This window comes from Rhinopithecus roxellana, chromosome 6 (genome assembly GCF_007565055.1).
Source record: "Rhinopithecus roxellana isolate Shanxi Qingling chromosome 6, ASM756505v1, whole genome shotgun sequence".
NCBI classification, from domain to species: Eukaryota; Metazoa; Chordata; class Mammalia; order Primates; family Cercopithecidae; genus Rhinopithecus; species Rhinopithecus roxellana.
The window spans coordinates 140,468,212-140,493,737 of NC_044554.1; the positions used below are offsets into that span (position 1 = coordinate 140,468,212).

At 32.1% G+C, this 25,526-nt stretch overlaps 1 protein-coding gene across 19 annotated transcripts in view; it reads right to left on the minus strand.

Moving 5' to 3' along the window:
* DGKB (diacylglycerol kinase beta) overlaps positions 1-25,526 on the minus strand; it is an 832,080-nt gene that overhangs the window by 474,383 nt on the left and 332,171 nt on the right. For 7 of the 19 annotated variants that reach the window (XM_030932056.1, XM_030932044.1, XM_030932039.1 and 4 more), the window contains 2 exons: positions 15,391-15,426; positions 6,505-6,621 (listed from right to left, as the gene is read on the minus strand). In XM_030932056.1, the coding sequence (XP_030787916.1) occupies positions 6,505-6,621; positions 15,391-15,426 (153 nt within the window). The remainder of the gene's footprint in view (positions 1-6,504; positions 6,622-15,390; positions 15,427-25,526) is intronic. The other 12 variants (XM_030932048.1, XM_030932042.1, XM_030932046.1 and 9 more) reach the window with 2 other exon arrangements.

Consider the following 25,526-nt stretch of genomic DNA (forward strand, 5'->3'; position numbering starts at 1 on the left):
GATAAGCAGGAGAAACTTCTGCACTAACTTCCCAGGTCTCCCCTGAACCAAATGTGTGCTATCAATTAATTTATATAAAGTGCCTATCATCTTTAAGCCATGGTGGCTCAGATTGCAATGGGTACCCCTTCCTCCCATTAAAAACTAAAATGAAAAACAAACAAAAAAAAACACCAAAAAACAACTACATTTAAAAACCTGTGTTCGATCTTCTTTATTTCTCAGCCTATTACAAAGTTGAAACTCCTAATGTTTTCATAAGCAAATACACAATAATAAATAGATGTAGTTTTAGTTGACTTTTTGGTCAATTTGAATTGTTTCTAAGTAGAAATGGGAATCTCAAGGTAAATAGATTTTTAAGCTTGAGCAAAGTATTAAATCTGAACCCCAAATACTCATTAGGATGAGTTTTCCTTTTCTCCCTAAAGTCAACATTCATTTTATAACTATATAAGATTATATAAAAATTCATACTGAGTCCAATATATCAAATTATTTTCAAACTATGCTTTGAAATGTCTTTCATAGATATTTAATTTTTAGAATATTTATAGACATCACTATAAATTATTAAGTAAAGGGGAATTAAAATTGTGTTTTAAGTTATATACTGTTATGAACAAATATCCCACTGGAATAGATTATAGTCTGTAAGGCATCTCAAAATAAAATACAAAATCTTGATGCAATTTTTAGGGGTAGTTAAACGGAAAAACAGATTAAATGTTTAGAAAAATCAGTGAATTTAAAGAGCTTAGAACAATGATGATATTCCACAAGTGGCAAATGTTGAATATTCAATATGGATATACAGGAATAATATCAATCAATTAGCAACCATCATTTTACATAATACTTTTCTCATTATTGAGTATGAGTGCATTTTCAGACAGTCCTAACATATAAAGTATGAGATAAGTAAAATTGTAGATATTATCACATGCAGTCTTTCAATTACTTAATTTGATCTGACTGTTTGATTGCAGATTCTGGTTTTCAGAGAGGTCACTCAGGTAAGAACTATCTTTGCATTGTATTGCAACACAAAACATGTCTACTGATAAAATGAATATAAATAGTTTCATTAGTTTCTGAAACTCAGTACATCTGATTTTGGTGAATAAAGTTTTATGGAAATATCTTACATTAATATTTTTTAAATTTTACAGTAATATTTTTATTTTTTAATCTTAAATTTACAGAAAAGTTGCAATGACTCTATAATTAACTTTTTCCCTCAGCCACTTGAGAGTAAGTTGCCAAAATTCTGCTCCATCACTACCACTCCCATTTACATTAGTATTTCCTACATATGAAAACATTCTCATATATACATATATATATATATACACACAATGCAACCATCAATAACAGAAAATTAATATGATTCTGGACTAGTTTTGTGGAAAAAAACTATTATTGAGACAACTGATGAAACCTAAATGGGATCTGAGGTACCAATGTAGTTAGGTACCAATGTTATATTTAAGCTTACTAATTTTCTTTTGAACTGTATCTAATCTGTCTATGAATTTAGAAATGTCACTTTCACGAAACAATTGTGAAATAAGATGTAAAACTCAGTTATTCTGAAAACATATTTATTACCATCCTAAAATATTGTGTCCCTTTTGTGATAGATTTTGGTGGAGTAGGAGGTGAAAGACAAAAACACAACTATATCAAAAATTCTGTCAGCTTAAAACTATTCATTCTTTGAAGTATATATTTATACAGCATTTGAGATCATTTGAAGTAGAACAGCATATAGAACAGATGACATCCTAGTTGATTTGTTTAAAGCATGAAAGAACCCTGAACCTGCTCTCAATCTCCCGTGACTCTTCCATTGTGTTTGAGGCTCTCTACAGAACGGAATGTCTTTTCAAAACAGTTAAACAATAAATGAGATAGAGTAATATGGTATCACATGCAAAAAAAAAAAAAAAAAAAAAAAAAAAAAAAAAAAAAAAAAAAAACTGATGAAGAGAGAAAGTGTTTAGGAAGATTTTAAAGCATCTGTGGTAGTTGAAATCTTGAAGAATGGTCATAAATTTGATGTGCAGGGCATTCCAGGAGACTGTTCACACTGGATTCTCCACCATACTGAATAGAATTCATCATGTAAAATCTTATTTGATCATATAAAGGGCCAGTTAAAAATAGTACATTTAAAGAGCATGATTTTAGAGTTAGACTGGTTTTGAATCCCAGTTCAATCACTTCTCTTTATATACACACTCTGTTCTTTAATGATCTCATCTTATCTGATGGCTGCCATCAATGCCTTTCACTCCCAAATTCATGTCTGTCCTTTCTTCTAATTTCTTGGTTCACATATTGGTCTATCTGCTTGATATTTTTATTTGGATATCTAACAGCAACAGAAATTTCCTTCTAAACATTCATACAGATGCTCCCCTATCTCAGTCAATGGCAATTTCATCATTTAAGTTGCATGGTCCAAACTATTACTATATTGGAGAAGTTCCTGACTCCTCACTTTTCTTGTAAACCCTGTAGTCAATTCATCAGCATATCTTTTGCTCTTTCCTCAAAATATATGTAGAATCCCATCACATCTCTCTATTTCCACTGCTCCATCCTAATAAGCCTACATCCTATAACCCCTGAACAACTTCAACAGTAATCTACTGGACTCTTGGCTCCCCAGCAATCTAATCTTTATAAGAGTAAGCCTTTTAAAACACCATTCAATCATGTAACTCCTCTGCTCATCCCTCCCACCAATATCTTCTCATCACACTTAGATCAAAAGTCAGTCTTTAGTGAAGCCTTCAAGCCTTTAAAAATTCTCATCCCTATTACTTCTCTGAATTACTTGCTTACCACTTCCCATCTTGCCCACCCTACTCCAGCTACAGTTCTTACTGACCCCAGAACTCTCCAGGCATATACTTATCTTAGGGCTGTCCATTATCCATATATCCAAATGACCAACTGCTTCAACTCTTTTAAGTCTTGACCCAAATATCACTTTATTAATGAGGCCTAATCTAGCCACTGTACTTAAAATTATAGACAATTCTGACTCTCAGCCCTGATACTTCTTATCTTACTCAGCTCTATTTTTACATCATTTATTATCTACCATTGTATATATATGGAGATACTCAGTTTAAAGTTTGCTATAATGTTCAAAACTGTAGAGTAATAATTCTGGATTTAGATAGAGAATTAGAATGTCAATGAAGGGCTATTTATGAAAAAGTCAACAGGGTTGAGAATGCTAAAATGAGCAAAGGACATACACACACACACGTACACACACATACATCAAAGGAAGTGAATTAATTATATAGAGATAATTAATTTAATATACATATGTACTATACCAGTTACATTTAGTGCATGGGTGTATGGTTTATCGTCTTGGTGATTAAAATAATAAAATATTACAAATAAGGAAGATAAAAGAAAGAGGTAGTTTTGTGAGGAAAGACACTAGTTCAGTTTTTGATATTTAAGTATAAGGGTCCTCCTTTCTTTCTTGCGCTAATAGTGTTACAAACTAGATTCGTTAGTTCTTAATAACCCTTTTATTTTGAAATGTTTCTCAATGAATATTTAAGATCAAGGTAACTTCAACGTAAATAGAGTTTAAACAATTGTTCTGTTTTTCTCCTTATTTGTTCACATGTGGGAGAGCCATCTGTAATTTTATATCTCTTGCATGTTAAGAAGTCATAGTTTCAATTACATTTGGTCATATGTATTAAGTGTAAACCTATGGTGTGAGTGATGACAAAGACAGAGTGCCTAACTACCTCTATTTGAAGTCCCCTAGGACTTGGGTTAATTAATGAGACTCATCCTAAGGTTATACATGATCTATTACTTCCTCTAATTAGAAATAATAATCCTGATCATTATGCTGGTTAGCTGGAAAGAAATAAGATGAATGTGCTTAACTATGATTAATAGTCTTCTTTAAGCAGTGTAGATCTCTTCTGTCACTGAGTTATATGCAAACCGGGCTGCAACTCAATGCTTTTTAATGATACATATTTTTTAAAGCTCATGGAAAAAATTAATTTTATGGTAGATCTTTTTACCTTTCTTGATAATGAACAAGCCTTTTGGTATTTAAAATTGATAAATACAACACAAAATTACTATTTTTTTTCATTTTGCATATAATAGCTACCCAGAACTCTATTCTTTTATTTATTTTTTCTCCAAAACTATGTGGCTATATATGTGTATTCTATTTTGGTCCTTTCTGCTGAGGTACAACAGACTTTTGCACATGATTCTATACCAACTTTTTTTAATTCAAAAAATTATTACTACACATATGGTATTTTCTTACTGATGTTTTGATAGGGCTGACTTCTATACTTGTCCCACTCACAATTTTAGCTGACACTTTTGTATGCCAAAGAAAGTTATAAAAAGTTATTATCTGGCTAGAGAGATGAAACACATCCACGAAGAATGTTAATCATCTAAGATTTTTAATGTGACTAATTTAGTTGTAATAAGGTCAAATATTTCAGATCATTTTAAAATAGCAAATAAAATGAAACATATTACTATGTAGGTTTAAAACCTTTAAAATACTGCATGTACTATTTAATTTTGGTTTTGATGTCTGGGAAAATTGAGATATGATTATGAAAATGTTGGAAAACTGAGATTAGAGGAGTTAAAATTCTGTTGCATACATAAATTTTATCTCAAAGCCTGCAGCAATATAAAAGTACATAGAAGAACAAGACGGCCAGAAGTTTAGCAGTTACATACATGTTAAAAATTTTTAAGCCAAGAAACAGGGTACGTTGGGAATGAAACACATAAACTCTAGTCAGATGGTCTTCATTCAAACCTTGGTTTTACCACTGACTGTGTCCTTTTGGAATGTATCTTACTTCTGAGCATCAACATGATTTTGAAAATAATAATAATAATGGTATTGATCTCATATGCTTATTAAGAGAATTAAAGTAGTTAATATGTATAAAATACCATTATAATGCTTAAGCTATCCTATTTAACAAATGATATATGCTTCCCATCTGTGATGAGAAGTATGTGCCTAGTCATATGAAATACAATTAGATTTCAGAATTAGGCTTCCCTTTCATTAATTTCATCCCAGGAATCCAGAGTAGCTGAAAATTGAAACTTATCAATATTAGCCATCCACATATTGAATTAAAATGTTGATTTTTTTCAATAAAAATTTTATAGGATCATTTAATTAATGAATTTTTGGCTAATAAAATTGTGGATAGATTTTATATTTGACAGCTTCTATGAAATTTCTAAAATATGGATATGAGTTCCAAAATGTACATCTTGATTTACTTTTTTATAATTACATTTTCTGTTCTCTAATATATAATTTTATTATTCAGAATTCCCTCCTTTTATATTTGAGTTAAATAATTTATGAAAACTTTTCTATTCACAATAGATTTTTAGATAAAAAACAAACAGTAACTTAGTTATCAATATTTAATAAATTATTATTAAATTTTAATGATACATTCAAGACGATAAAGAAGCAAGCATTTAGGCATCTACTACGTGCCCTGAACTGTGCATATTGAAAAATACAAAAGACATAATCTATAGTATCAGAAATAAAGTAAGAAATAAAAAAAGATAGAAAATCAAATATAATGAGTGCAAGTGTGTAACATAATGTCTGTATGTTAAATTGTTGGTAAATATTCCCAGAGAATGTGAAACTTGAAGTATAGGCAATTGGAATGCAAAAACATAAGTAGAAAAACATACTTAAATCCACAATGTCATAAATTAAGTGAAATTTATTGACCATTTTCCTGCTGAAGTAAGAAATACAGGTAAAAAACAGAGGTAAGTAAATGTTATACATTCACCCCATGCAATGTCTTAAAATGTCATTCTTGATGCTAGAGACCATAAAGATAACTTATAGGTTTTTATATAATAGTATTAAAAAATGACTACCTGTGTTTATTTAACCTAGAAATATATTTGGGGTTTAAATTTTGCCTTAAAATTTTGAAAGCTGGAAATATATTACAATAAATTCTTTATTATTAAAAATTATTTATTTAGAAAATATGTATTCAGAGTTCATTTTCTTCTTTCCTAAAGACGTTTTTGCTATCAAAGTGACACTTCAAATCATACCCACACTAAATATAAATATATAGAGAGATATAAAGTATACCTGTAAATAGATAACACATATGCATTTAATAAATGTGTATATTTAGCAATAATTTGCAAATCTTTCAAAAGATCACTTGCCAATTTGAGTTTAAATGGAGATAAACTCATAAATGATTAATTTAACCAGAATGTTACTCTGTCAATCAACCATAAGACTGACATCTTGATAAATTAATAAAGATCTTTCTGAAAGAGTCTACTAAGCTAATATGCAGATTAAACAAATGTGTTGATAGCTGAACATATGCCCCTTTGAGAGCCTAGAAGTATCAAATATGAAACCTACTAAAATTTTGATTTAAAAAATCATACCTGCAGGCCTTGTCCATCTACAGTAACAGAGTTGGCTCTTTGCATTTTATTCTTGTCGATCACTTTGTTTGGCTGCTGGGAACCACTCTTTTCCTTTTTCACTGTTGATTGTCTTTCCTGTAAAAAAGAAAATCTTTGATAAAAATAAAAATTACGAAAATAACATTAAAAAAAGTAAGTCGTTTTACTAATAGAAGAGTTTCATGGGTACAAACCCAGGCTCAACTTTCTAATTTGAAGTTCCTAGTGAATAATGTGGAAGCTGTTGTTTTCAGCTGGCTCAATATATATGATAGCTTCATGATCGAACCACCATTTAAAGAAATAATGAGAAAGAATACCATATTGTATTATCCCTATGTGCCCAATTGTGACTCTTTATCAAAAGTTATTAAGGATTACTAAAGTTGATTATTTTCATATGCAATGATACAGATAACGAGTATAGGATTATAATTTAAAGAATGTGGTATTGACTACTAAGAAAAGCTTATAAATATGTGCAATATTGAAAATTATTTTTAATTGCATGATGGATTTTTAAGCTACTATTTATATCAAAAATAGCATATATCTTAAAACTGACATTCCATCTCATCTAATTACTTTGTTCCTCATAGTAAAAAAATTTCTTTTAGGAATTGCCTGCTCTCTGTTTCTATTTCCTCTCTTTTCACTCTCTCTTAACACAACCCAATCAACTTGTATCACCATTACTCCAACAAACTATCATTTATTAAAATCACCAATGTCCATCTCAGTTTCACATCTAAAGGTCAGTCTTCATCTTCTCAAATCTTTCAGCTGCATCTGACAGAACTGATCTCTTCTTACTCTTTGAAAACTTGCCTCACGTGGCTTCCAGGACACTTCTTTCTCTGAGGGTTCTTCCTTCAAAACTTCGCCCTCATAGTCTCTTTTGCACATTGCTTCTCCAGCTTTGCAACCTGTAAGACTCGGCCTCTTCCTTGGACCTCTCATCTTCTCTATCTACTCTTACTCCCTAGGTAACTTCATTCATCCCCACAGCTTTCATTTTTATGAATATTTCTAAATGTATAATCCTTGTTCTGATTTCTATCTGAGCCTTAATTTCTATATGCAGACACTGTTTCTATATGTCCACATGAGGGCCTAAAACACGTAATTGTAAAATCTCTAAGATTAGTTTAAAAATGTCCTGCGTATTCTGTCTCTTGAAAATAAATCTCAAACTGGATGACTACTCACCACCTGCCTCATTATATGGTTTAAACAGCCGTTATCTTTTTTTTGCTTGGATTATTGTAACTATCACCTAATGAATCATTCTACTTCCATTTTTGTCTTCCTACACTCAGTTCTCTACACAAAAGTCAAACTCATCCCTTTTTTTACTACACTCCAGCTGCACTGGCCTCCTCACTGTTCCTTGATCATAACAATCATGCTTTAAATTGAGAGATTTTGCAGACATTCTTCAGTGTGTTAGAAAACTTGCCACTGCACATTTCTTGACCTTGGTCCTCACTTCATGATGTGGTAAAATGTCAGAGAAGTTTCTCTAGTCCTTTCAGCCGCCTTTTAAAACATCAGTTATTACAACCTAAAGTGTTATGTATTTGATTTGTTTAATTGCCTGCATTCTTTCATCTTAATCAAAGTTCCATAAGTAAAAGAACTTTCTTTGTTTCACTGGTCTATATCAGATTCTAAATCAGTGACTAAAAAAAGTCAGGATAAATGAATGAAGAAATAAAGGAAAACTTTTTTAAAAAGTTTTCTAAGTTCTTGAAGCATACTATTGAGAAGGATTCTTGGGGACATAGGCTTGATGTGAAAAATTGTTCTAATTGATCAGCAATGTGTGCCATGGGTGCTTAAGTGCTTTAGTGCCATACATTTCCTATCACTTACTCAGCTATATATATTTCCTAGTTCCTATATTTGCTTGTTAGAGTATCATTTCAATTTCTGCAGTTTAGAAAGATCGGTTTTTATTTGTGCAAATGTATGGGGTAACTGAGAAATGTTTTACATATATATGATATATAGTGATCAAGTAAGGGTATTTAGAGTGATCATCGCCCAAGAACAATACATATTTAAAGTATAATCATCTTTATCTGCTATCAAGCATTGAATTTTTTCCTAGAAAGACATTTTTAAGTAGCTTTGAAAGTAGAGCTGTTTTTAAATATATTAGGGCTAGATGGATCAGAAATTGTCTCTGACTAAAATAAATGCTAATCTGTATAGTCCATTTACCTTGCAATTCCATGGTGCAAAAACACTGAATATATTTTGTGTGTGGCTGCAAATGGATGCCATAATAGGATTCCTGAAATTCAAGTTGTTTGGAAAATGATATGCTTTCATATAAGCATAATTTCTGGCAAAAATATTGATTTTTAAAAGAAAGTTCCTTCTTTTTAAGTTTGCACATTATAATTGCATTCATAGACAGTTAATGGCATAATGTATAAGAGGAGTGAATTATTAGATGAGGTTTGGAATCACAATGCCTGAGTTGAATCTCATCTCTACTACTTAAGTATTATGTAACTTAGAGAGTCTACGCTTTGGCAAAATAGAGATAGTGATACCTATTTTTCAGAGTTGTGTAAGGTTTAATAGAAAATGTATAGTCTGTAATATTGTCCCTACATTAAAGTATGTATTCAATATAAAAGTTACTATGAGTGATGTAAAATAGTTGTGGTTGCCTATTTGGGTGCTCATCAACATTGTTTTTGTATTTCCAAATGTGTGTATGTATGAAAAAAAAATCAGTGGTTACATTAGGAACATATTTAAAATTGAAAAGTTCAATGCTTATATTTGAAAACGCATAGCTTGTGTTAGCCGTTCAAAAACTTAATGCTATTGGTGAGTGTGGAAATAATTTACTCCAGCATTCTTGCATGCACATATATAAAACGTGGAATCAATATTTTGTAAAAATCTGCAATGTGAAAGATATACCTTAATACAGTTATTCTTCCAAATTATCCAACAATTGTTGTTTGGCCTTCAATTTATAAAATGCGTACATTTGAAGAATTAAATAAAATTCAATTTGATTAGTTACAATGGAACTGGAAATTTGTACCAGATTATGTATTTATGTTTTAATGGAAATTTAAGACATGCAAGTATATGTTTTTAAAGAGCTACGAAACCATCTCTTAATATTACTTTACTCTTAGCCACACATATATCTAGGGCAATTCTTGTGTTATAAGAACCTCCAACTGGCAGAGATAGCAGTTGACTAAATGGCATCATGTCCCTCCAAGTTGTCAGCCCCCTAAGTAAGCTGGGCAGGAGACTAAACAATTGCTTTAGCATAAGCAATCAGAAATAATACAAACAGGCGGGTGTGGTGGCTCACGCCTGTAATCCCAGCACTTTGGGAGGCTGAAGCAGGCAGATCGCTTGAGCTCAGGAGTTCAAGACCAGCCTAGGCAACATGGTGAGACCCTGTCTCTGCTAAAATGCAAAAACATAGTCAGGCATGATGGTGGACACCTGTGGCCCGTTACTCTGGAGGCTGAAGTGGGAGGATCACTTGAGTTTAGGGGTGGAGGTTGCAGTGAGCCAAGATTGTGCCACTGAACTCCATCCTGAGTGACAGAGTGAGACTCTGTCTCAAAAAATAAATATATAAATAAAAACAAATTTTAAAACCCTAGAGTTTTCAACTCATGAGATTTCATTTATGATATCCAGAATTATGAGACAGAGGCATATAACAAGTTAATTTTTAAAATTCTCAGTGTATCCATCTGTCTGTGTATTTTATTATAGTATCTAGCTAATACTAAAATGGTGAGCATTCATTTAAACACAAACACAGACACACGCATCAAGAAAACCAAGTGAATTCTTTGGGGGAAAAATGCAAATGTGTGGAATTTGTGGAATTAATCCAGGCTAAAATCTTAAAAACAGGAGAGCCTCATCACTATTTAATTGTTCTTCTGTTTGCATTGAGAAAATTGTCTCTCCTTTTTATATGAGGCACAGGAAGGGGGAGGCAATTGCATCCTTGAAAAATTTCCTCTCCATCAGGTTTCACTAGCTTTTTTGGGAGGTAAATTGACCCTGACTGGCAGCAAGACCTCTATTATGATATTTATGAGAGTTAATTACCAATGTTGAACTTACTGAAAAGTTTCAGAAAGAGCTCACCAATCTTAGTTTGCACAATCATTCAGGATAAAAATTGCTCTCTGATAACAGGGGACAGTGTTTGCATTTAACCTTCAGTTTCTTTCTTTATGTTTTGGGGCTCTAAACCACAAAATAAATTACATTTTGTAATTAAGGCAAATTTCCTTCTGCCAGATAAATCATCCTAGATACACAAAGAGTTGGAAAATTGTTTCTTTAATCAATAGAAATTATTCAAACACTGAAAAGAGCTACTCTAACTAAAAAAAAAAAAAAAGTCATGAAAGAATATAGAACATATAACTACAAAATATAAAATACAGTTATTGATATTTGAGCATTTTCAAATATCAGCCATTTGTGTTTGCTATGTAGACATTTTAAATATAGAATTCAGTGTTTTGTGATTCGTAGACTAGACAAGCAGCACAACAGATCTTAACTGGGGATTATATTGTATTAGAATTCCAAAAGAATAATCATCATAATAAACAGAGAAGAAAAGCCAAAAAGACCATTCACAGAAAATAGAAAGATGAAATAAATAAAATAAAAAGACCTCACTTTAAATATGTGCTCTAAAAAAAAAATCTTTGTCTACATCATGCTGATTCTCAGAGGTAGAGTATTTGTACATTGGTGAAAACTGCTTTCACAAAAGGATTGTTTACCACAATACTTAAGCCTGCTGTTATTGATCGCTGGCAAACTGCAAGCAGCAAGTGATGATTACCTCAAGAACAGGGTTTTCTTCTTTTTGTCCAATCTCAGCATGAGAAACTGGCAGCAGCAAAGCACCTCCACTGGTACAAAGCTACAAAGGCGAGTGCTTTCCTGCCAACAGCAGCCATCACTTGAATCGTAGAACTTACTTTAGCTGCTACTACTGCACAACTTGCCTGGATGGAGACTTAGTCCTTTCTGCCGCTGGAGCTAGGCCACACTAATTTTCCTGAAACCCTAGAGTTTTAACCCAAGGTATCACAAAGATTCACAGCAGTTAAGATCTCTCTGATGCAGAAATGTTACCACATTCAGTGGGACTTGCAAAGGTTCGGTCTGAGATACGAACTTACTAACAAACTGTATAGCTGCACCTTTAACCAATATGGACTTAATGTGAGATTTGAACATTTTAGTGGCTGAAGGAAACAAATTCATTCCAAAAATGATGAAGGCTCTAAATCTATTAGTACTCTTTAAAAATTGCAGCAAAACTATTTGCTGACTAGAAAAAACAGTCTTGATTTTTTTTTAATTATAAAGTTTTAAACATAAATGTAATAAACAATATAAGGTCTAAAGATTTTTATGTCTTTTAAACTTAAATAGGTACTTTTAAAAAAAGCAAAAACAACTTTTTGTAAAGGCAAAAGTATGAGCTTAGACGCCAAAATGCAGGTTTGTCTTTTATTTCTGTGTCAGCTGGGGCAAGTTATTTACCATTGCTATGTTACCATTTATTTAAACTACAAATTGGAAAGTTTATGTTAGAAAAAAGTAAGAAAATTTAGATAAAAGTACTGACATAAAACAGGCACTCAGTAAATGGCAATGATTTTGAAGTACAGATAAAGATTTTTACATATTTTATTATTAAGTTAATCACAGGTAAACTGCTTGGTCATAGTAGTAGAAGGTAAGTGTTGTAAAGAAGTGTTTCATTTAACATCCTGTACTTTATTTGCCCACTAAGTCACCATAGCTGAGAATAATTGCTGTGGTGATCTGGGTGGTGTCTTTGGGAGAGATGGGGAGCAACAAAGCAGACAAAATGACAACTGGTCTTAAAGTACCTGGGGATGTTAGTTGCTTCCTCAACTTGAAGGTACACTTGGTGACTTGATCCATAAGTCCAAGTTTTCATACATTACACATGAAGTTCATATTTTTCTCCTAGGATATTATCCTGGGTATAAACCACTTACAAGATTTCTGTTAAGGAAATTCTTATTGAAGGGAATGAAATTTAGGAATAAGAGGGTGTATGCCAAAATAATTTAATTTTGGCTATGTGATAGTATATTGCAGCACCATCATAAAATAATGTTTGTGTGTGTGTGTGTGTGTGTATGTGTGTATATATATAGTATACATACACATATATGTATGTATATACTTTATATACAAAAGAAGACTTTGGACTGGGCGCGGTGGCTCACACCTGTGATCTCAGCACTTTGGGAGGCTGAGGCGGGCAGATCACAAGGTGAGGAGTCCAAGACCAGCCTGGCCAACATGGTGAAACCTCGTCTCTACTAAAAATACAAAAAATTAGCTGGATCTAGTGGCATGCACCTGTAACCACAGCTACTCCAGTGGCTGAGGCAGGAGAATCGCTTGAACCCAGGAGGCAGAGGCTGCAGTGGGCTGAGATCATGCCACTGTACTCCAGCCTGGGTGACAGAGTGACACTCTGTCTCCAAAAAAAAAAAAAAGCAGACTTTGTAACCAACTTCAATGTTCCTCACTCTCCAATACCTCTGTAAACCATACTGACTGTCGTCCACAGCAAACTGAAAGTAAGTACCAGGAGGCAGCTCTTTTATGCTCACACTCATTGTCTCTTTGTACCACCTAAGCTAAATGCTCAACATAGTGACTTATTAGCCCTCAATCTGTTTATGCCAGTTCTAAGTAAAACTTATCTTGTAATTGTAATTGTGTAATTTAATCATTACTCACATCACTGAATTTTGAATACAAAATGAAAGAGTTGTCTTTATAAAAAATAATCTGCAAGCTTTAGAAAAACAAAATAACACAAGTTGCGTGTGTGTGTGTGTGTGTGTGTGCGTGTGTGTGCGCCTGTGTGGCATGTGTGTGTGGTGTATATGAGGAGTGGTCAAATTAAGTTTAGAGAGAACAACTGTGCAAGCTTTAGGTATTAATAATAAAAATAGTAAGTATTTTTACACTCAAATTACTTCACAGATGTTCTTGAGTTTTTGTTATACTTTAAAAGAACTGAAACTATTATAGATAATAAGCTTGTGATATATGCAAGAAAGGCAAGATACCATTTCCAATTAGAAGATCTGTACTCATAGAAAAGCCTTTAATCTTCAAAAATATAGCCAATGAATATAAATTTACATATTTTAAGTTAAACATTTAATGTATGTATATATCTTTCTATATGTTCTCCCACATATACTTTAACCACATTTTCCGTTAACCAAGAAGCAACTGTTCCTGATGGTAGAACATAAGGTTTCTTGTCTCTCTGTGTGTATATATGTGTATTCACACACTCAGCCATGCATATATCCATGCAAGGGCTTAAGGAAATTTTTGGAACAACAAAGTTGAAAAACTTATATAATGACTTTGAGGGATACTGGAAAGCTTAAGTTAATGTAAACCAATATATAGTGCCAGAAAAAAAAATAAGTATAGGAAGACTTTTAAAAACTTCATATCAAAATACTTTTATCCTAAAAAATGAAAAAATATATAAAAACAAAAATTTGGATCTATTTACTCAATCTATATGACACAAATTATAGAATTGAATACATAGAGATGCTTTGGAGATTAACAGATCTAAAGAAAAAATTTACATCTCAAATGCAATGGCTATATTCACTTGATGGGGCTGATAACAGGGGCAGAAACAAACTCAAGAACCTGAGATGCAAAATTAATTCTCTCACACTTAACCCAATGAAATAATAAACTGTCCTAATACTTTTGTCACTTAAGTGTGTAATTTAGCATCTCTATTTTATAATAATAATCGTGATAATAATGTCATCAACTCAAAGAATATAAAATCAGCTTAACATGTTCTTAGATTAGAAACATTATATTTAAGTGTTATCTCCAAGTATTTTTCAGTATGTCTCTGGTTAAACATGAGAACTTTTTTTTTAAATTTAACGAAGGAGTCTACACTGATTAAAAAGCCATTTTTGGTGGGGAGAAAAGAGCAGTTATTACCCTTTTGTGCAAGCATGTTATCCTCTAAATAAATTCATCATCTTATGTAGCATTCATATAAGTAACACTTTCTAAAATAAGCAGATTTAAATTAAAATTTTAAGGAAAACAAGACCATTTGGGCATTTCCTATAGAGATAATAACAATTGAATAGGATATTGTCACAGAACAATGTGGAGGCTTTGCATCATCAATGCAAAGGTAAAGCAAAAATGTTACTGAAAATAATTGTTGTGGCAATGCTTACATTTATTTTCAAATTAAAAGTCATTTATTCTGTGACTATATTTTATTCTGATGTCTTTCTATACAATGGCATGGACTAGGTGATTAATGTAATTGTATTCATTTGAAAGTGATGGGCACTTCAAAGTAAGCAAGAGTCTCTCAACATACTGCCATTGAAACTTACATTTTGATGGGTCAAAGAATAAATTGTTTTGGATTTCTTGCAATGTATCTACATTTTAATGTGAAAAAATGGGAATGGTATTATTTTTCTGTGCTAGTAAAAACTCTTTGTAGAGTAACCTTTATTTTTCTCTGTGAAGTCTGGGTCACATAACTTCTTGTTTTCTTAACACTTATCACAAATATAGATTGAAAATTCTTCAAGGCTATCCCATCACCGAAAATATGAAAACCACCACTTCCAATTAGCAGAATATGAAAAAAATAAAAGCTGGTATTCGAATGTCACTGAGCCAGCACAAAATGTTCTTTATAGCTATACAAGATGTATAATGACCTATAATTGTAAGTGTGAAAACCTGTTTTTGCTTACGCACCTCAGGAACAGAAACTCCTGAAGTGGGCAGAGTCTGCTGAAAAAGAGAAGTTCATATGAAAGCTGAAAAAGAGTCAAACTCAAAACAAAGTATCAATGAAGTTTCTCATATCATTATACTCCTGTGAAATAAATGAGTAAATTAAAAATACATTTCCTTGGTATAATTTTACTGCTTCCTTGAATTAAATAATTAAATATCTTTTCATTTAATAAGAAATTATCTAACACAGAGTGGGTTAGGTTGTGAAATTATTTATCCAAAACACAACTTCATCTACCCAAAGCATGCTGATCAACATCTTTGGCCAGCTTTAGCTCCAAGTTCCATTATCTTTAATAAACAATTTCCACTAATGTTTTTAACTTGCCCCTTTACCCATCCCACTTTTCATTTTGAAATCCAACTCTCATTCTTTCCTAAAAGTACTGTGTCTTTTCAACATAGACATAGTTTATGATGTTCATTTTGTTTCATGATACTCTGGAAATAAGGAAACATATTCCATTAATATCAGTAAAAGAATAAAAAGTATAATTAAATAATAAATAAGTGACAAGATTTTTACTGGAGAGTAATTTTTTTAAGATGGGATTAAATACACTGACATTAGTCTTCATGACTGTATTTTCCATTATCTACCACCACTATCCACTCTGTAGTTCACATTAGAAAGGTTTTTTTTTTTTTTTTTTTTTTTTTTTTTTTTTTTCAAGAAACGATAAAAGATCACCTCAGAAGCCTGCATTCTATGGAAAGGAGAACATAAAATACAAATTTGGATAAATAGTTGACAAATCACACACACAATACTAGATAAAGATTCCCCATACTGGAGCAGGAGAAGAAAAGTTGGATGGGAAGCCAGGAGTTCTTAGATATTTGTGTGTCCCTGAAAAGAAGGAGGTAGTCAGAATATTCCCTTTTCTTCCCTAGATACGAGGTATCTGAGGGAGGGTCTGGGCAATGCTAGATTACCAAGATGGGTATGAAAAATCTGAGCCTCCAGGTATTATTATACTCCCTTACCCAGGATAATTTTAGAAAGGCAGCAAGAACCAAAAAAAATAAAATAAAAATAAATAAATAAATAAATAAATAAATAAAATACCTGAACCTGAGATAGGTAAAACCTGACACCCTCACAGCTGCACAGAATAGAGATGGACTAAAAGAATTCAGTGCACTCAGAAGTCATAAAGAAGAAGAAGAGGTCTAGCACAGCCCCACAAAAAATTAAGGTGTTCAGGAATCCAGCTCTATTTGGAAGATATTTCCGTAATATAAGTAGAAAGTACTGTAGCTGCAGATCTAGTCAAAAGAAGCCATGAAGTGGAAGAGTATGAGCTCTGGTCAACTATGCCATTCTACAGGAGAATCTAATGATTACTGCTGTTTGAAGATGAATTGACAATAGGTTTGGTAGAGCCTTTACTGAAAACTTCCTGATTTCAGTAATATTCTTGACTTCTGAGTCCAAATCAGTCTACATAACACCAGGGACAATGAATATTTGTGCTAGCTTCTCTCTGAGTCAATACAAAGATATTTGCCAACCTTATTGTCATTCTTTCTTAGCTTCAGGTTGAAGCTTAAGGTCTGAATGAACATTGCAAAACATGGATATAGTCCTTCCATCTTTATCATAATATATACAAGTTTGTTCTTCTTCTCATTCAGATCAGGAATGTAATCCTGTGGATCCTTATCCTATTCTGTGCCATGGACCCAGGAAACTCTCAGAGAGTCACAAGCAACCAAAATAAGAGACTTCAAGCAGCCTCCAGAACATGAGTCAGAGATGCCTTTTACCTTAGAAGAGTGTATGCTTACTAAGCATACATTTGCTGACAGCAGCCTGGAAAGCCAAGTGAAAAGATTATGGCTGTCTAAATGCTTCACAATAGCAACCAAATGCAATGCAGGAGCTTCAAATAGATCCCGGTCCACTTCCACTTTTACCACGCCCAAAAAGTAAACAAATAAAATCAACAGAAGGCATTTTTGGGATAACTGTAGACATTTGAATATGGACAAGATAATGACTGATATTATGGAATCATTGTTAATTTTCTTAGATGAGAATATAATAATGTCATTAGGTAGAAAACTGTCCTTAGTCTTAGAAGGTGCTTGCTGAAATATTTACGGATGTGGTGTTACACTATGTGCAGCTTACTTTCAAAAGCTTCAGCTTTATATATATATACATACACATATATGCATATAGAGAGTAGTATATATAAAGAATTCATGGGCCGGGCGCGGTGGCTCGAGCCTGTAATCCTGGCACTTTAGGAGGCCGAGACGGGCGGATCACGAGGTTGGGAGATCGAGACCATCCTGGCTAAAATGGTGAAACTCCGTCTCTACTAAAAAATACAAAAAACTAGCCAGCCGCAGTGGCGGGCGCCTGTAGTCCCAGCTACTCAGGAGGCTGAGGCAGGAGAATGGCATGAACCCGGGATGTGGAGCTCGCAGTGAGCTGAGATCCGGCCGCTGCACTCCAGCCTGGGCGACAGAGCCAGACTCCATCTCAAAAAAAAAAAAAAAAAAAAAAAATTTATGGCAACATAATAGCAATTATTGACTATATGTGGGAAATACTTTGGATTTTTGTATTGTTAGTGAATATTTTGTAATCAAATTTGAGAGAAAAAATTCTTTCTACTTCTTCATTATATCCTTTAATGCTTAAAAGTGTGTAAAAGATGTTTCTACAATGAAATAAAAATATGTACATTATCTCAGTGAAAACTATGAAGTTGCTAGAAGGTTGGGAGAGAAGTCGTGGGAGTGGGTGGAAGAGAAATAAGGAGCACTTTTTCATAGAAACAGAGTTCTCATTTAAAATGAAAAAATAGAGGTAAGTTTCTAGGCTGCTGGGAAAGAGGAGCAGAGAGAGAGAGAGGGAACTGTTAAAGATAAATGAAAAACAAGGGCTTTTTGAAAAAGCAATATTTCAGTTAGAGCAGAAGCCCTTATTGACAGGCATTGCACTTTTCCAAATGTGTTCCTTTTGGGTCTCAAATCCAGAAACCCACAGGGGCCAAGAAGATAATACAAATAGGTAAGACAGGTCTGACGTTGCCAAGGCAGACTATGCCATGCTGGATAATACACATCCCATTTAAAGTTATCCAAAAAAGAAAAAGAAAAGACATTGTGGTATGAAATTGAAACCTAGCTACCACTTTGCTATTAATTAGTAATTTATGGATAACATACCTGCAGTCTTCCTCTTTCTCAGAGCAGCAGGGATATGAGATATCTACTGATAGAGAACAACTGAGGTTGGCAGAGAGGTGGTACAACGAAAAAGGTAATGAAACAGAGGTTTGTCACTTCTTTTCTGAAAATAAAAAAGCAGTTTGCTAAGGATGAGTAGAATGATCAACCAACACTGATGACCCAGCTGGAGCTAGAAGTTTTAAATATGTAAGAGAGAAAGCCACTAGCCCTATGAATTTTCTTATGCAACACTCAGCCTTCTGAGAGCAACACTACAAATTTACTCCAAGAATAAGAGTGACAAAACCAACATATATCTAAGCTAATTTACAATCAAAATGTGTAGACAAAGAGTTATATATTAAATGTACACACCCATTGGTAGTTTATTTCTGTTACAATTAGCAAACCATGGTACTTAGATCTAAAAGAAAAGTAGAAACCTATTAGAAAATAAATTTAGCTATCATATTACTTCCTTTTTTACTCTCCTGTACTTAATTTTTAAAGATCAAAGATGAACAGAGTAAATGTTTTAGTTTTTCTGAAAATTATCATTAGTGCATGATTCTAAATGTAATATATTTTTAATCAGAATTAATACAGAAACTGTATGTTTTTATTTAATCCAATGTGAAGTGTGACTACAGAGGAATGTGATTGATTTTATTTAATCAGTATCTTTTTAATATTAAATAGAATACACAGTACAGATAATTAGTTTAAAAGATGCATTTGCCTTCAGGGCACTTACTAAGTTCAATTTAATATCAAAGAATTTTTTAAAATTCTATTATTCTTAAGTATTAGGATATCTCCTGTCTTCATATTTTCTAATGTGTAATCATTTTAAATTGACAATTTAATCCAAATTGTCATAGGACAAAGAAAAATCTTTGGTGGAGATTATTGGAGGTTTGACTTAGTTAAGATATAATGAGAGCACAGTACTCACATTAAAAGGGTCATTAGTTATTTCAGACTAAAGGAAAAATTTCAAAATGATACTTTATACCTATATAAGAACATTTACATTTATACATATATATTTTACATTTATACATATACATGCATATTATATAAATAAAAAAATTTATATATTTTTCATGTTTGTTATCTTGCCTCATTTAATACTCCCACTAAACCAAGATACTTTTTCTTTCAGATTGAGAAGCTGAAAATCAGAGAGCTTAGATGCCTAACCCAGGAAAATAAAGTTAGTGACAGAATATTGCTTCCCTAACCCAGGCTCTATTTATTCAAATAACAGTAGCTGCAAGAAGAGACTTTTTAAAAATTACTATTTTTAGCCATGCCTTCATTTTTTAAGTGATTTGGGAATAAAATTATTTTAAAATATTGATGAAGAATGAAAAATATTTAGAAATCACTATATCTACAAAGTGATACACACACACAAACTTGTTGTTTTGCCTGAAAAACTGGTTTGAATAATAGTATGAATTAATTTAACACAATAACTTCAAATGCAGTGAAGTGTTCCAAATAAAACTATATTAAATAGCTGTTTTTCCTTCATATACAATTGGATATCTCTGACATCAAAAAAGAAGAGACAGAGACAAAGACTAGGGTAAGGTAAAGAAAAGTTATCTTCATAAAATGACACTTTGTCTTAGCTGAACAGGTAAAGTTGTTCTCCCACACAAGATAATAAAATGTATTATCTCTAGGATATAAACATTATATACATTTTTGGCTTCCATGAATTTTATTTTTATATTTCAGTTTCATATAATTTGTTTAAACGTTATAATTCTTGAGGTCCTTAATTGTGTACTCTCATACATATGAACACAATGTAAGTTTTAAAAAGGAGATGAGATAAAAATGATTTCAATACTATTGTCTTTATTAAAATGTTTAGTACAAGATTATTTCAGTCATAATGCAAGCAAGACAATGAAAAGAATCATAAATCATTTCTCTTTTTCATAAAAACTCTGATATGTATAATTAAGATGCAACCATAAAAATAAAACATTTTAAAAGCTACACATATTGTAATCTTATCTAGAGTCCCTTGACTACTTCTCACCTGACTCAAATTATAAATCACGTTGCTATAAAGACACATGCACATGTATGTTTATTGTGGCACTATTCACAATAGCAAAGACTTGGAATCAACCCAAATGTCCATCAGCAACAGACTGGATTAAGCAAATGTGGCACATATACACCATGGAATACTATGCAGCCATAATAAAAGATGAGTTCATGTACTTTGTAGGGATATTGATGCAGCTGGAAACCACCATTCTCAGCAAACTATCACAAGAACAGAAAACCAAACACCGCATGTTCTCACTCATAGATGGGAACTGAACAATGAGATCACTTGGACACAGGAAGGGGAACATCACACACCGGGGCCTATTGTGGGGATGGGGGAGCAGGGAAGGATAGCATTAGGAGATATACCTAATGTAAATGATGAGTTAATGGGTGCAGCACACCAACATGGAACATGTATACATACGTAACAAACCTGCATGTTATGCACATGTACCCTAGAACTTAAAGTATAATAAAAAAAAATAAAGTTTGCATTAACAGAAATTTAATGGTAAAATATATTTTAACTGTGTTTATTTCACTACCCTTCAACTGTAATTGCTCACAAAATATTCCATACTTACTTAGTAAATATGAGTGTTTATGTCTATTTGTATTTGTAGAGTTTTGCCTGGAGGCTATTGATAAGAAGGGAGTGTGAGGCACCATCCATCCTCTCTCCCTCAATATGTGTTTAGGTGTGTCTGGCAAGGACATGCAACTGAAATTTCAGGAAAGGTAAAACTAGTGCAATGGGTACCTAGTGCAATGGATGTTTAAAAACTTAAAAGATATCAAATGTTTTCAATAAAAATGTAAAGAATTTATCTTTATAGAGATATCCAAATCATCTCAAACATGGATTTCTAAATACAAAAGCAATCAGCAAGAACAACTAAAACAAATTTTAGCATTTTTGGCTTGCCTAGTTGATTAGCTAGCAAAAGACGTCACTAGAAATGAGTAACACCCTCTACTTAGCTAGGCCTCATAAACTCATTAGAAGTAAATATCATTAAAAAGGTGTTCTTTAATTTAAGTCGTGACCATAAGAATATTTGAATATTTACACACTTGTAAAATAATTTTACAATGACTACTCATTCTTTTTACCCCACTTTCTGGTATATTCTACTCTTTTTACTCTTCATGTCTATTTTTCTCTAGTTTCTCTAATCTGTTGTTTTTCTTTCCATTCCTTTTCTGAAAGGCTGGTCTAGGCTCCTTGAATTTATTTCAAGCATTATTAATTGTTGGGGACTGCAGCATGAACATAAAAACAGCTTTAGAACATGGGGTATTGAGTAAAGCAACTATTGCTTCTGCCACTTGCAAATTGAGTAGTTTTAGGTAATTTTCTTAATCTCCCTAAACTTCACATTCCTCAAATGTTCACTAGGCATCATAACTATACCTACCTGTAGGATTAAAAGGATGATGTCTGACACATTTAAGTTCTCAATAGATGGTTAACTGTTTTATTAACATTAGAACCAAAATTATTCCCTTGGTTTTCACTGCCTGCTTAAGAACTCAGCAAGAAATGATGGGTTACACTTTCTTCATCTGAACCTTTTTTTGCTGTTGCTAATAAGTGGATGAGAACCAACAGAATTTTTAAAAATAAAAACATCTATTTGTTTTTATACAGTAGAAATGGTGGAGGAGGGTAGAGACAAATGAAAGAGAGAAAGCAATGGAGAAAAAATGGAGACAGAGGAAGCTCTTAAAAGAAAGAAAGAACAAAATTCTCTCTCTGATGTTTTCTTCAATTATGGAAACTGTTCTTTCCAAAGACTGAGCAAAGAAAACAATGAAATCGAGGAGCAGAAAGATGGGAATTGATATTTAGAGCAACCACCTTCAAAACACATTTCAAAATGAAACATGCACATCCTATAGACTATTTATTTTTTCAGATTATTCTTCAGAACTCTTAATTTACATATAATTCATTAATAGAAACCTATTTATGAGTGTGTGTATGTATATGTGATTATGTTTGTTTATGTTTGGGACAGGGGTCTGAGGGATGTTGGTAACTTGAAAAAAATCACCCCCTTCAAAGAACTCAGTATAATAGACTGATACATATAAATTTCATGTTCATAAAATTAATTTATATTTCCTATTATACCTATTTTATCTCCTTATAAAAACATGAGCCAGTTCTAGAAATTTATCATTGTATAGTTAGTGTATTGCTGCTTTCCAGAAAACAAAAATAGTACTATAGGTAATGAAAGTACATTGATAATAATATTTAGAATTAAAGCCTAGATCTCCTTTTTACCCTCCTTGGAAAAGATCTTGAATTAAAAAACAAAGAGGTTATAATGGAATTTGCTCTTGTCTTTTGCTCCTTTAAATATCCATTGATCTCATGCCAAAGTATTTTCTAACCAGGTTAAAGTCCAATTCTGTACTCACGTTAGGCTAAGATTCAATTGAGTTAAAATTTTACACTGACTGCCAGTCAACCTTATCATGAACTTTCATTATGTGCATGTAATTAATTGGGTCCAACGAACAATATCAGTTCTGAGTTATAGACTCTTTTTCCCCGACCATATAATTAGAATATAATTACCCACAGGATATCAGAATGATGCAGAACCTTTCCTCTAAATGCGCCCTCATTAGGAAACAAGTCTCAATGTACATTTATTCAATCAGTGTGAATTAATTAAAATGTTACTGAAATAAAAGAGGGTAGCAATAAAGAGTATCTGACATCTATTAAGAGAGTATCACTTGAGATCTGCATGCACAGTTTATATTTAAATCCATTTAGCTGAAATAGAAACTTTGCTATGTAATGTTATATACATCCAGTGTACTAGGAAATCTGAGTACATAAATCAGTGCATGTCATCATTTTTTAAAGGAGTATAAGATATGATAACTATAAAATCTTTAAGAATTGGGTAGGAATCTAAGAGCCCCATTATTCCATAAAGATGTTATCATCAGATAGAATCTATCTGGTGGGCAAAAATCATTTTAACTCAAACTATCTAAACAATTATTGGTTTAACCTACAGCCTTATATTACAAATCTGAAAATATTTGTCCCAATATGGCTTAGGAGACAACAACTGGAAAAGCCCAGATTTGTGAAAACTATAATTATTTTTGTATTTTTATAAAATAACCTGAATTCCTTAAGCTAGCTCAAGTTATTACAGTAGCATATTTTCTTTAAGCAGCACATTCAAATACAGCTCAGAATATCTTCTTTTTAAAATAATAAATAATACATCATACCACACATTCTGATTATAAAAAACATATTTAAAAATAGTAGATGCTCAAAGAAGCTGAGGGACACACGATACACAGCCTACAAGAAGCTGCTTATTCAAACAGTAACATTCTACCTAAGAACTATTCATCTTTATTTCTCCAGGCATATAGTTATATTTAATTAAGCTTTGTTAAATAAATAAGTAACCCTTGTACAAAGGAATACTCAGCATTAGTCAGAAACAATGTCATGAACTGTTAACACAAAAATTTCAGAGCTACACGTAATAAAGTAAGATATATACATATTTTCAAGCTTTCAGTGTTATTATATATTCCTCAGAAATTTTTAGATCCAGAAATAGGTTTTATAAAACATAGTTCTGGTAATAAAAATTTGGCATTCACTTTTATAAGTAGACATGCACCACTTCGTAATGGAAATTCTGCATAAGTATTAAGATAAACTAGGCTATCTACAAATTTATACTTTTTATATGCTCTTTAGGAGCAAACTCCAACCAGTTTGAAATTATTACTCTTTTTTACAAGAATGTTTAACTCTATAAGATTATATATTTATATGTGTGTATATATATACACATATGTGTGTACACATGTATATACTTGTGATTGCAACATTCAAAAATATGTTTTATATACATATATACACATATATTCATAAATATATGTATGCATGTTGTAATCACATTCTGGTATACCAGTCTATTCAGACACTAAACTGGTCTTGGTGGAGACCACAAGTGAGACAAATAATGGTTCCACTCTGCTAAGCAAATGAAGATTGTCTCAAAAAGGTTTGCTTTACTGTTAACTTAAATTTTGTTTAGAATTTCAGTAATAAATACATGTAGTTATAGCTGCTTGCTGAAAATATTCTACTGGAGTAACATTCACTAAAATGCCACATTAACTAAGAGTAATTACAACCAAAAAGCCACAATTTCTAAACAAGAGAATGTGAATATTTTTGAAGCTCCGTTTTATAAAAAACATCAATTTTCATTTTCTGAACACAAAGAAGAATGAATATTTATTATATTTTACATGGAAAACTATATTGCTTAAATTATATTTAAAAATCAGATTTTTAAACACAATTTAATATCCAGAGAAAAACATCTCAATTCTCCTCAGAATTCTGAAGATGTTCCCTTTATATTCTCTACCTGCTGTAACTCCTCATTTTACATGTGAGGCATTTTACAGTACCATCTATTGGATATTTTCTATAACTACAACACCTAACAATCTCAAGCTTTTCGAAATTTAGTAGTAACTATAAAATCCTGCAAGAGCCATTCCGGAAACTAAATACAATGCTAATTTGGTATCCACTAACATTTCCTCATCATCACACACTTTAAACTCAATTTTATTAGCTTGTAACAAAATGATTTAATTATGAGTTATCAATGACTTTTTAAAACTAAGCCGCCTTGTTATATATTTGTTTTAATTTTTACTTAATATATATGTTACTGTCTGATATATATTTTTTCTTGACTCAAGGAAAAGAGTGATAAGTGATGGGAATTTTCAAAAGCTGACTGAATGTT